This window comes from Pseudoliparis swirei, chromosome 9 (genome assembly GCF_029220125.1).
Source record: "Pseudoliparis swirei isolate HS2019 ecotype Mariana Trench chromosome 9, NWPU_hadal_v1, whole genome shotgun sequence".
Lineage (NCBI taxonomy): Eukaryota > Metazoa > Chordata > Actinopteri > Perciformes > Liparidae > Pseudoliparis > Pseudoliparis swirei.
Genome location: NC_079396.1, coordinates 4,963,925 through 4,977,675, shown reverse-complemented (window position 1 = coordinate 4,977,675; position 13,751 = coordinate 4,963,925). Strand labels below are relative to the sequence as shown.

Sequence of the window (13,751 nt, the reverse complement as noted above, 5' to 3'; positions counted from 1 at the left end):
ACACACACACAGACACAGACACACACACACGCAGACACACACACACACACACAGCCTGCAGTGCAGGTGTCCCTTCCTCTTGAGATGTGCGGGTCATCTGCATGTCGAGTGAAGGTTGGAATGTGGGCGTAAGAAGCGACTCTTTGGTTGAACGACCCCGTACAGTGAGCGGCGCTCCCCCCGAAGCCGTTGCCGTGGACGCGTACCTGTGTTTCTCCGAGAAGCTCTTGATGAGCTGCAGCATGGCGCTGTCCGCCACCAGGTCCAGGGGACTCTTCCCCTTGTGGTTGGCGTAGTTGACGTCGGCCCCTTCCTGCGCCAGAAAGCAAGCGATGGCCGAGCCGACGCTCAGCTCGCCGTTCGCCAGGAGACCCGAAGCGCTCAGCTGGTCGAAGAAGACGAGCGGGCGGAAGAAAAGAAAAGAGGAAGAGAGAATAAGTCGCAGGCCTCTACGAGCTACTCTCGCTAAAAGGCTTTGAGTTGAGAATACTTTGAACAACTTTTGTGTCGGGGCTGATAGTGAGCAACAACAACAACAACAACAACGGGCACTCGGTAGAGCGCATACCTTCGCCGCAGCCACTTTTTTGGTACTTGGCATGAGTGTGGGGAACTGTAAATTGATGTAACTTGATACCGGATATTGTGGTCATTATGACATGTCGTATATCACAAGATTGGGCATTGAATTATGAACATGTTGGCATTAGTTGCATGCCAATTGGATAAAAATTGACCGCGCTATGGTAAAAAGAAGATGTTGACCTTTGCACGACCTTGACCTTTGACCCGATCGATTCCAAAATCTAATCAAATGGTCCCCGGATAATAACCAATCATCCCACCAAATTTCATGCGATTCGGTTTAATACTTTTTGAGTTATGAGAGTAACACGCATACAAATAAATAAATAAATACACGGCGATCAAAACATAACCTTCCGCATTTTCAATGAGACGGTAACAACAACAAAAAGGAAAATGGTCGTAAACTCAGTGCAATCCAGCTACGGCTGATTCATAAGATCACATCTAATCAGCACTGAAGAACTCCCCCAATAATTAATCTGCAGACACCTAAACAACCCTGAGCACTAAAGTCTAGCCACCTTCATGGTGTGGGTGTGTTTCTGTGTGTGTGTGTGTGTGTGTGTGTGTGTGTGTGTGTGTGTGTGTGTGTGTGTGTGCGTGGGCTTGGCAAGTGCCCAGGATATTGAGTGGAGCTGCAGTGTTTGCGGTCATGTCGACGGTAAAGGACATTCTTTAATGGCGCAGTGATACACACACACCAAGGTAACGGTCGTATAACAAAGGCTCAGAGCCCCGTGTCTCCGTGAGGAGGAGCGCTCGTCAGTAAATTGTAATCGGGGTTCACACACATGTCGACCAATGGATTTCCAGGACTTTAAACCAAATTTCCATGTGCAGTGGGTGTGTCAGAAAAAACTAAAAAAACAATGCGCTGAATGAAAGTTGCTGAATGGCAGAGTTGGGAGATACATGTCAGTGGTTTCACTGAAATAAAACCTGCGTTGCACAGGGTCATGGAAAACCTGGAAAAGTCATGGAGTTTGGTTATTTCCAGGCCTGGAAAAGTCATGGAACTGTGTTATATTCATATGTTCATTAACGCAGTTTGATTAAAGGAATAAACATTTATATCAATATTTATTCCTTAAAAAAACCAACTTAAATCAATGTGGTTATTGAGATGAAGGTGACTTCCCTCGGTGAACTCCTATCTGAGGACTTTCGTTTCCCGCCTGTTTACACAAGAAAGCAAGGTCCTCTCTCCTCAGATGACCTTCACCTTTAAGTCATCCCAGCGCCCTCCTTTTCCCTCCTCTGACCCATTCATCCCTCAGTTCCCCGGTAAAGCCAACTCACCCCTCTCTCCTAAATCAACCGCCCCGACTACAAACAAATACCGTCCTGTTTCCCTTTGTTGTTGTTTACCATTCCTTCCCTGCTCCAGCATTACGTCTGCTCTCAGCCCGTCAGTCTTTATTTACACTGCGTTGAGTCCGTCTGTATCTTCTTAACCCTTGTGTTGCCTTAGGGTCATTTTGACCCGAATCAATATTACACCCTCCCCCCGCCTTCGGATTAATTTGACCCCATTCAATGTTTAATGTCGGTGTTCTTTCGGTAGTCAACAAACAAACATAAAGTGTATATTCTATAAAGTGCCTCACACTTAAACTTGGAAAACAATATTAATTCTAATAATTTTCTGGAGGTTTTAATTGCTGGCGTCAAATTGAACCCAAAGGGTAAAATATGTTAGTAAATATAAAGGTAACAGGAGGGTGAAACATTGAATCGGGTCAAAATGACCCATAGGCGGGGGGAGGGTGTAATATTGATTCGGGTCAAAATGACCCTAAGGCAACACAAGGGTTAAAACTGCATTAATCCTTCTTTCCCTCCTTTAGTCCTAATCTATCCCCCGTTTTAGAGTCTATTCACCCCTCATTCAGTCTACAGTTACTCCTCTTTGAATTGTGTTGCTCTCCCTTTGGTTCTCTGTTTGTCGTGTGTGTGTCTTCTGTTTATATTCACACTCACCAATGTTTAGATCTTAGTTGATATAGTTTCACTCTGTGTTCACATCTTCGTTTCTCTTCCGCTCAGTCTGTCCCAACAGTACCCATAATTCAGCGGTTTCAACAGCTGTCGTAGCGTTAGAACTCCATCGCATTATGAGGGTGAAGTATTGTCAATAATCACAGAATATCAGTGGATGAATTGAATTAATCCTGTTTTCTGTGGCCTGTAAGTGTGGGCAGCCATGTTGTCTGCAAGCTTGGTGAAGAAAATTAAAGGAGTAAAGCTTTCCTTCTCTTTTTTCCTCTCCGTCCACCCCCAAACCGTCCCTGATTTGAGGACATTCGTTTTTTTCTGCTCCCCCTTTGGAATAAACGATAAGCGCGTTGACACCGGTCGGTTCTCCTCACCCTGCAGAAGAGCGACGTGGAGGAGCAGCCGTCGGCGCTCTCCTCGGCGGGGCCGAGCATGACGCTGGCCAGCTGCGGGCGCAGCAGGGCCACGTGCATGGCCGTGTCGCCGTCTTCGTCCTCCATGTTGACGTCGGCGCCCTCGGCCACCAGCAGCTGCACCAGGTCGGTGTGGCCCTGCGTGACCGCCAGCTGCAGCGCCGTCTGGTTGCGGTTGTTGCGGATGTTGATCTCGCAGCGGCCCTGTGAGGGGAGGAGAGAGAGGAGGTGAGCGGCGATGGGGGGGGGGGGTCCCGTGTTCGTCAGCGGACGCTCCCGTCTCTCCGGCTCACCTCCTTGACGAGGATCTCGGCGACGTCCCGGTGGTTGTTGAGGGAGGCCAGATGCAGCGCCGAGAAGCCGTCCTCCTTCTTGACGTCCACCAGCTGCCGCGCTCGGCCCAGGAGCTTCTCCGTCGCCCTGGCAACACAAACACAAACACTTCAAGAAGCCACTTTCATGCACGTACGTCGATTAAAGTTTCGTATGCGGTGAAACTAATTGAGCTCGACCGAGAGACACCGACTCTCTTGAATGGTGCATGCAGACAGTGTCATCATCTCCAGGTCACACATGAGAAACGGCAGGTTTTTTTAACGCAGCTTTAAATTAAGATAACTGACACATTACATTGTTTACAGGCTCATTAGCAGCAGAACTGCTGATACACTTCAGAACGCACGGCTGAGGGAAAACCGGCTGCCTCGTTACATGTAGAGTCACGTATGGGATCTCCTCCGGCTCTGTTCCGAAGGGTGAAGGCTGTTGGAGGGGGTGGGGTGGGGGGGGGGATTGTGTTGGAGGTCATTTTGTACCTGCAATGCAGCTCATTGCGTGCGTGTGCGTGCGTGTGTGTGTATTGACGACGCCTCTTTTTTTTTTCTCTGCCTTATTTCCATAATCGTTAACTCCTGTGTGTTCGTGGATATTCAGCCCTGGACTGACGTTTTGAGGCAGTTCTGTACAAACACGCAACAGCCAGAGGGCGGCTCATCTCGGGCACGCTTAGAAATAGTTTATTTTGTTGACACTTCTTGGTCAAAGCTTGATATATATATAAATATATTTTGTTTTTTATTTTGTTTATTGTTGTTTTTGTTGTTGTTTTATTTTCTTCTTTATTTTATATTAATTTTCTGATTTATTTTGATTTCAATTTAGGATAGGAATTTATAAGCATTTTTTGCTTCTACCTATACCTTTTCAGTCTTTCTCTTTTGTATATTATATAGGATAATATTGTATTGTATTTGATTTGATTGACTGAATAAAATACACAAACAAACAATAAAGAGTAGAATAAATGTACCACGACGTGTCCTGCTGCTTTTACTGTGGGAGGTGACAAAAGAAATACAAAATGCTCTGTGAAATCTATCCAGTGTGTGTGTGTGTGTGTGTGTGTGTGTGTGTCAGACAGTTTAAGTCAAAAGGCACTGCTGGGGGCAAAACAGTGGACACAACAAAGAAGTGAGTTAAGAGGAAAATTAAAAACAGACCAACCGCCCGATCCCAACTATCCACTCGCCTCTTCAGGAGGAAATGTGGCTGCTTGCCTTTTTTCTTTTCCCAGGACTGTTTGTGAACTTGGCGTCTGGCCCTCTTTTTCCATTTCCTCACAATAAATAAATACGCTAATAAACAAAACATTCTCATCTAAAGGTTAAAGAAAAAAGAAAAAGGGAGCCTAAAGATGTTCACCGGAAGTCAAAACGATGCATTAAAACAAACAACAACAAAGAACGTGTATACAGGGTTCATGCACATGGTGACCAATGGATTTCCAGGACTTCAAACCAAAATGTCCTTGACCAAACATTTTGTGAAATCTCAGTGTATCCATGAAAAAGTGAGGAAACGTCGTATTTAAACAAACCTCAAATGACACAAATGAATGATACAGTAGTTTGATAAAAAAGACTAAAATACAATTTAAAAAGTATGAAGGCTTATATTTTGAGCGTCTTTCTTTGAAAAACACATTAATTACTTCAAACTCGGCGTAAATGAACATGTGAATAGAACACATTTCCAGGACTTTTCCAAAACCTTTAGGATATCATTTATTTTTAAAGGCATGGAAATAACCATTTTAAAATTCCATGACTTCTCCAGGTTTTCCATGACCGTATGAACCCTGTGCAATAATCTACACTCGTTTTTTCCCTTAAAGGAAGAACAAGTTACAAATACAGTAAACGTAAGAAACATGCTACCAGACAATAATAAAATACAAATACAAATAATGATGAAAATAAAATAAATCAACTGACCAATTTACTCCACAAAGAGTAATCTCATGTTGAATTGGAGATGGTGGTTGCAGAACAAACCATGAACGCGGACATTGAACACCCGTCCCGTGCTGAATGCAGCGCAGGCCTGCCGCTGATATACGATGGAGCCGGTGAACCGAGCCCAGCCTGAACGCTGTAAATCCTGCGTCTCTCCTCTTGGCGCAGCGGCTCATGTCAAGCTGAAAGAATGCTTGGGAGAGCAGCCTAAACTCACCGCGCTGCACATATGACACTCGCCAGAACAGATCGGACATTTATTAAAGGACCGTCTGCAGCGGCCTCCACTCCCTGGTATTTTGTCCCCTCTCTCACTTTCGGTTACCGCTTGTCTTTTTGTGTTTTTAAACACTGCTCTGTTGACATTTGTACACAGGACTGTCCGGAGATCAGCTTTTTCAGTAGGATCTCAAGGTGTGTACGATGTGATGGAGACATGTGGGTCACAGGGAGGGGAAGGTGGGAGGGAAGAATTAAGCTCTTCAAAGCTTTTCTGTGACGAGAAAAAATAAATCGACTTATGGTTATTTGTCGCTGGTTTAGCAATTAACAGACTGCCGTTAATAGACGGAAGAAAGTCAAAGGCAAATAACTAAGATGTGTTGATCTACTCACAGCCGGAAAATCTTTGTTAATAATAATAACGGGGCAAAGTAACTAACGTGCACTTTATATATCTATATCGGCCCCCTCCCTCTGGAACTCTCTCCCCAAACTCATCCGAGACGGCACCGACTTTTGCATTTTCAAAACCAAAACCCACCTGTTCAGAACTGCTTTTATATGTGTGATAGAACAGTATGTACCAACTGTTTTTATTTATAATTTTTATTGTATAGATTTGAGGTTGTTTCAAATATGTTATTTAAAGTTTCTCTTAGTACCTTGAAAAGCGCTATATGAATTGAATGCATTTTTATTATTATTATTATTGTTATTATTGTTTTTATCAACCTCTAAATCTCTAATTGAAGAATTGAAGGGTGGACATTTATGGTGATGCTGATGTTTTTCATTCCTACTTCCTTTCTTTCATGGCACCTCTTTGAAAAGAATATACTTACTATCTCATAATAATGAGACACAATCTCATTATTTTGACTTCCTATCTCCTAATAATGAGATAGTATCTCCTAATAATGAGATACTATCTCATATCTCGACTTATGATCTCATAATTATGAGATACCAACTCATTATTTTACACTATCTCATAATAATGAAATACTATCTCATAATGTATCCCATAATTATGACTGACAGAATTCTCTTTTTTTCTCTCTCACAGTGGCGGTAACAGCCTTCCATATAAATCCCTGGTTCTGCATTGCTGAGAAATGACTCGACAGAATGCAGATTCGATGTGGAGGGAACCGGAGGGTGCAAAAGTAAATGTTGTGTTTTTGCCTGATATCGACTGGCAGCCTGCTGACAGCAGCAGAAGCTGTGTGGGAGACGAGCTCTCCATCTGCAACGGATAGTGTTGAGGGTTGACCTGAGAGTCCTCATTTGAACACATGTGAGAGATTCCCACACAACCACACACACACACATACAGACACGCCCATGAACCCTCATTTTCCCAGGCAGATACGTGCTCTCATACTATCAAGACACTGAGAACAAGTGAGCAGACTGAAAAGAGCAGACATCACACTCCACAAGGACTGGATTTTATTTCCCCCGCGCATATTAGAGACGCATGCTTTTGACAAGCGGTGAGATTTATCTGGTGCTTATACGCTCGATTTGGAGGGGAGTAGACGCCCAGGAAACATGTGTGTGGTTAAAAACATGTTGGAAATAACACTGATGATTCACTGAACCCCGTTAATAAATATATTAAAATAAGACCACTCCAACCTCGTGCTGATCTGTTCCTCCTTTTGCCAATTATTATTATTTAATAAGATGCTCTTCCACTTATCCTGCGAGATGACGACTCAAAATAAAAAAATCACAACTATATTGAAGTGCCTGGGTAAAAAATAGCTGACAAAGCACTTTTATTTTTTTTACTGAAAAGTTTGGGTTTCAATAGCTAAAGTCAATGTTATAATAAGTGTGGCCCCCGGGTCCCCAGCAGAGCTTCAGACATGATCTGTACTCACAGTTTGTGTCCTTTGAGGGCGGCATGGTGCAGCAGGTTGAAGCCTCTGTGGTTCTGCTGTGTGAAGTCAATGTTGGGCACCAAGACCAGGATCTCGATGATATTTCGGAAATCTTTCGCAATGCCGTCATGGAGCGGCGTGTCCCCATATGAATCCTGATTGGGTGAGAATTTTTTTGGTTGTTGTTAACTTTATAGATTTCCCATTAAACACACCATACATTTGTTCGTAGCATACAAGCACAGCACAGTTGCATTATTCAAACGATTAAGGTACCCTACTAGTTTTCTCTGTACTAAAATACTTTGTTGTCATCCTGAAATCTAGACTGTGTGAACTCTTTTGTGTCTATATTAATGTGATGGATGCTGCAGTCCATTCTGTTTATATAATGGCACAAAGTAGTGGCCGCACCACTCAAGCAGAAACAAAATGTCTCATCAGTCAGCGCCTGAATGTGTGGAAAGCGCCTTAAAGGAGGCACTAAACCGCCTTAAATGAGGATGAGGGATGAGAAGAAGCACGCTCAGTCAAACACCAGAAATATTAGGTTTTTGTTCTTTCTGCTTGGAAGGATAAAACGGGAGTTGCTCCCAACATGACTGACACGGTCAGAGAAGCTCACTCCATGGTTGACCACTGGCTACAAGTCATGAGCTCCCTTCTCCCGACTCGTGACTGAGATGATGAGGACTTGTCGGAGACATTTACTTTCCATTTCTTTTTTTTAAACACACATATTTGGGACAAAACTGGATCCCTGAAACATGAACTTTGTTGCAGTATTTATTTGTATTTCTTTACAGATTTTAATATTATTGATTATCATATTGATTAGCCAGTTGCTAATATAATATATATAAATATATATATATGTATAAAAATAAACATCTGGAAATAAATATTGCAACAAAGTAATATATTCTATACATATTTATATATGATACATGTAGATTATATATATAATAAACATTTGTAAATAATACAAACAAATAAATACTGCAACAAAGTTAAATATATAATATATATATATATATATTCATATATAAATACTGTAACAAAGTCATATAATATATAACTTTGTTGCAGTATTTATTTGTATTTATTTACAGATGTTTTGGTATATACAGTATATATATATATATACACACTACCGTTCAAAAGTTTGGGATCACCCAGACAATTTCGTGTCTTCCATGAAAAATCACACTTTTATTTATCAAATGAATATAAAATATAGTCAAGACATTGACAAGGTTAGAAATAATGATTAATATTTGAAGTATTAATTTTGTTCTACAAACTTCAAGCTCAAAGGAAGACCAGTTGTATCGCTTATATCACCAGCATAACTGTTTTCAGCTGTGCTAACATAATTGCACAAGGGTTTTCTAATCAGACATTAGTCTTCTAAGGCGATTAGCAAACACAATGTACCATTAGAACACTGGAGTGATAGTTGATGGAAATGGGCCTCTATACACCTATGGAGATATTTCATTAGAAACCAGACGTTTCCACCTAGAATAGTCATTTACCACATTAACAATGTTAGAGAGTGTATTTCTGATTAATTTAATGTTATCTTTATTGAAAAAACAGTGCTTTTCTTTGAAAAATAAAGTCATTTCTAAGTGATCCCAAACTTTTGAACGGTAGTGTATATACAGTATATATCATTTACATCTCATAAAAGTGTCAGTGTGTCATTCGTGTGGGTTATTGTCTCAAAGGAAGATGTGAGCAACTGGGTAATCAGTTCCTGTCCGCCCAGCCAAGGGTACGCTATACTGCTATCAAAGCTTCACCAGAATAAAAAAAACACAAAGAAATAGTCCCTGCGCTCTGTATTCGGGAGGTATGCGGTATGCTCGGCCCTCTCACCTGGAGATTGACGTCAGCTGAATGTTCGGTGAGCACTCGCACCACGTCGGTGAAGCCCTTGTTGACGGCAATGTGGAGCGCCGTGCACATGGAGTTGTTCAGGAGGTTGACGTTTGCCCCTTTGCTCAATAGCAGCCGTGTGATATCTGCCTGGTTACTAAACCGGAAGACAACCATCGACAGAAAAACGACACATACACAGATTAAAGTCAATTCAAACCAGTACATCAAATCTCAAAAGGCTTGTTCTGAAAAACCTACAGGGAGCTGCACCAATCTCAAGTCACACAAATATCCTTTAAAATTTTTTTTTTTTAAACCCTGCCATTTTGTTTGCATGGTGCAAGACAACATAGTGTGTTTGTTGGCTCGAAAAGCAAGTGTCGATTCCCGGAGATACTTTACTGAGCACGTGTTAATGTGGCGAGAGGAGGCTCGACTACAGCAGCAGTTAATACTGTCGCTTCTGTGAACGGATTATCACATTACAATGAAGGATAGGCGGGAGCTCAACTGTACATCTGTCTCCTTTCGACAAGGTGCAGCGCTGCAACGTGTGTGTGTGTGTGTGTGTGTGTGTGTGTGTGTATGTGTACGTGTATGGCTGTGTGTGTTGCAGAAAAAATAAGTGCGTCCTCACCCGAAGGCAGTGTAGTGCAATGCTGTGTCTCCGTCTTCATCCTTGACTTCGATGGAGCCGTTGGCCTGCAGCAGGGCCTTCACCACCTCCATGTGGCCTTGGTGAGCAGCGACCTGCAGTGCAGTCTTGCCCTGGTTCTTTATATCCACCTGGCGGGAACACAAACCGCGGTCGAAGATTTATTCGAGACGATGAGACGTCGGGACGCGAACGGAGCTGCACGTAGACTGGCGGGAAAATAATCTGAGCATGAGCGGAACGCCCCGCTCGTCAGACACTCGACGTGTAATCCTCATAAGTCGCGGAGTCTTCGAACAGGTAGAAATGTAGTCGTGTAGAACTAAACAAAACAAGGACTTTACTTATGTACTTTGATGAATCCCCACTCACTTATGAAAACAAAACATCTCAGACGACATTATGTAATGTCATAAATCAAATGGAAAGGCAATTATTGCACCTGTCCATCTTGGAGAGGGATCCTCCTCTGTTGCTCTCCTGACGGTTTCTTCCCTTTTTTCCCCATGAAAGGTTGTTTGGGAGTTTTTCCTGATCCGATGTGAGGTTTTGGGACAGGGCTTTCTATATGTACAGATTGTAAAGCCCTCTGAGACAAATTTGTAATTTGTGAAAATGGGCTATAGAAATAAACTGAATTGAATTGTGTGTTGGAATTACAGGTTAAAGCCAAGTAATAAGTACATAATGTGTAAAGTACATAAATACTTTGTTTTGGTTACTGACGCCAGCTGGCATGATTAATTTTGCGCTTGCCAGACTCAGATTATAACGAACAATGTTGGTTTAAACATCCGTTTACTGAAATCATATCATTTTCACCTCGTTAAGTAGTCGCAACCCTAAATTGTTGCAGTTATCTCGGTTCTCTTTCTAATACCTTCAGTTGGCTCAGTCAATGATCACTCTCTTGCTCTCCCACCTTCGGTTTGAATAATCAGCCTTGAGCGCATTATGACAATTATGGAAATTTGATAAGTTACCAACAGAACATATTTTATCTGATATTTGACTATCCATGTCTTTTCTCAAATTTCATTCTCCATTATACCTGTACATATAGTAAATTAACAGCTATATATAAATATATATAAATAATTATATATACATAAATAAATCTAAATATGTATGCATCAATAAATATATATATATAAATATATATATAAATATTTATATGTATATAAATAAATATATATATACATACACACATATATATATATATATATATTAATTGTATTGAGTTTTTAGAAATATTAGAGTGGTGTGTGAAAATCTGGACAGTCGAGTCAGACGTCTGAGATGTTCGTGTCCTGGTGGAAAGAGCTTTTGGAACGGGCAGTGGACTGCAGCAAAGAGGAGGAGTGCTGCACTAACCTTGTCGGGGTACTTCAGCACCAACTCGCGCACTTTGTTGGCACTGCCGTGTGCGGCCTCGATGACCAGCCGGCTGGGATTGTCCTGCTCTGTGGACTGAGACAGCAGCTTCTCCAACACCGAGATGACGGTACCTGAACAGAGACACAGGCAGATGGAGAGCAGGGGGTAGAGGGAGAAGTGAAAGGTTGTGAAAAGGGGGACAGAGAAGAGAGACAAAAACGGTATAATTAATCTTCATCCGTCCAATGTGAACTAAATCAGAAATAGTGGTGCAAACCCTTCCAGAGAGCTAAAAAGGAGACGCATGGGTTAATGGATTCATCAAAGCACACACACACAAACACACACAAACACACCCCCCTCTGTTGTCAAGCTCCAATCCGCTGAGGAACACATGCACAGAACAGATTTAGTCGTGATTAGGAGGCGGCTGGGGAAACCTCTGACATGCTGACAAACGTCTGCTGCGCTGCCAAAGCCTCTCGCTGTCAACATGCAGGATCATGCACATGCAATGGAGCAAAGAACATTTCACACACAGCTGAAAAAGAAAAGACAAACAAGGAATGCCCGTGACTGTATGCATGAATACCACAGTGAAAACATGCACGGGCAGAGACAGCTGCAATGAGGGTGAGGGGAGAATGGATGGATGCACGCAGAAGGTAAGGCTGGAGCTGGACTGTTAGAGATGGGCGCCCCTCGTCTCGGCTTACTTCCAGATTCGTTGGGGTTCTCGGCCGTCATGAGGTTGGCATCCACCTCCACGTTCTGGGCCGAGAGGCACGCCGGGTTGAACGTCCACGTCTGGCCTCCGAACGCCACCCGCAGGTCGCCATCCGCGTATACTTTCAACACCTTGCCGTCTTGGCCGAGCACCTAGGGGAGCAATCGTGAGTAAGGTGGATGTGGCTTGGCTCGGTGAGAAAGGGGCCTTTTAGAAGTATAAAAATAAATAAAACAAGGGAGAAGGTTGACCTGGACAATTACATAAACAAACGAGCAGGACAAATGAATCCAGCAGGAACTATTCATGGTTTTAGAAAAGGACCGATGTCTGCGCTTCTCTCGGTAAATAAAGGAAGCGGATATAAACTCGGTTAAATCCTGATGTGACCCCAGTTTTCAGGAAGTAAGTCACTTTTAATTCAGAGGGAGATCTGCCAAATGAAGGCTTTACTGAATTTAAGGGTAACATCCTGCACATAGACAGGGGGGGGGGTGACCTGACTTAAAACAGAATATAGAGGTGAGACAAAATTATTGTTTTGCAAGTCTCAAGTTTTAGTGATGAAAACCAAATTTGCATTTCGAAGTTGCATTTCGAGAGACCCGATCGAGACTCAAGTTCATCGTGCACCCCCTTATCATATTTAATGCCATTTCAAAAATACGAATAAAAAGACTATCTTCTAGTAACTGTTAGTATAATTAATAAATCTAGGAAATAATAATAAACCATCGGATTATTGATCCAAGTCAAAATGTTTACGTCCAAATGATGGTCACGAGTCAAAGTTGAGTTACAACTCCTTCTGATTTTGTCAAGTGACTAACGCTGAAAACACAATGAAGAGTTAGTACTATCAGGCTACTATCTGTTATCAGGTTGAATGCATACAGGAGCCATGCTGTCTGTCCACTCTCCATGGCCAGCCTGCAGTCTCTTCACACTCTCGATGTCCTCCAATACTCTGACTAGTTCGCCAACTCCAAAAGTGTTCACCTAGTGAAAAGAAAGAGGGACAAACTTACTCAGCTATTAAAATCATCGGGGGAAGAAAAAAACTAACCGATGATCCAAACTGAAGTTCTGACCCACATCAGATCCCACTGTAAAGCTGCGTTCACACCAAAAGCACGAGTTTACTCGCTTCTTTCTCGCCTTATAGGGGGCGGGGCTTATTTCTGTAGCTTTACTCCGTGAAAACAGTTATAATTTCCTTCATCCACCACGAAAGAAATAACCACTAGTTCTGCTTTATACGTTTTGAGGACGTCCCACAAACGTTGTAACATCTAACGCTCTCGTGTTTGGGTTCATAAAATTAATATTACATTTATATTTATTAGTGCTGTGAAAAATAACGCGTTAACGCGTTATGATTAAATTACAGGATTAATTAGTTAATTTTTTTTACCGCATTTAACGCATGCGCAGAATGAGTCACTTGCACACCCCTCCCCCCCCCCACCTGTGATTAATTTGATTAACATTTTTTATCGTTTCACAGCCCTAATATTTATACATGACATCACCCGTAGACTCACACAGCTCGGTGACTTTCACCGACTACGTCTGATTGGCTTCCGCTTCCAGCGCCATTAGAGCAGCAGCAGTTAGATTCACCAGCGGCGGAGCGTCTCGACGCCGATTGGCTTTCGCAACTTGCCATCGGGCAAATTTTTCGGCAAAAGTTTAAAGATTTAA

General features: G+C 42.4%; 1 protein-coding gene across 2 annotated transcripts in view; it reads right to left on the bottom strand.

The window, feature by feature from the left end:
• Positions 1–13,751, bottom strand: part of mib2 (MIB E3 ubiquitin protein ligase 2) — a 39,303-nt gene that overhangs the window by 4,835 nt on the left and 20,717 nt on the right. The window contains exons 8-16 of one of the 2 annotated variants that reach the window (XM_056423431.1): positions 12,942–13,046; positions 12,037–12,199; positions 11,318–11,451; positions 9,926–10,074; positions 9,286–9,442; positions 7,402–7,556; positions 3,290–3,416; positions 2,958–3,200; positions 207–385 (exon numbers count right to left, since the gene is read on the bottom strand). In XM_056423431.1, coding sequence (XP_056279406.1) covers positions 207–385; positions 2,958–3,200; positions 3,290–3,416; positions 7,402–7,556; positions 9,286–9,442; positions 9,926–10,074; positions 11,318–11,451; positions 12,037–12,199; positions 12,942–13,046 — 1,412 coding nt within the window. The remainder of the gene's footprint in view (positions 1–206; positions 386–2,957; positions 3,201–3,289; positions 3,417–7,401; positions 7,557–9,285; positions 9,443–9,925; positions 10,075–11,317; positions 11,452–12,036; positions 12,200–12,941; positions 13,047–13,751) is intronic. The other variant, XM_056423432.1, reaches the window with a different exon arrangement.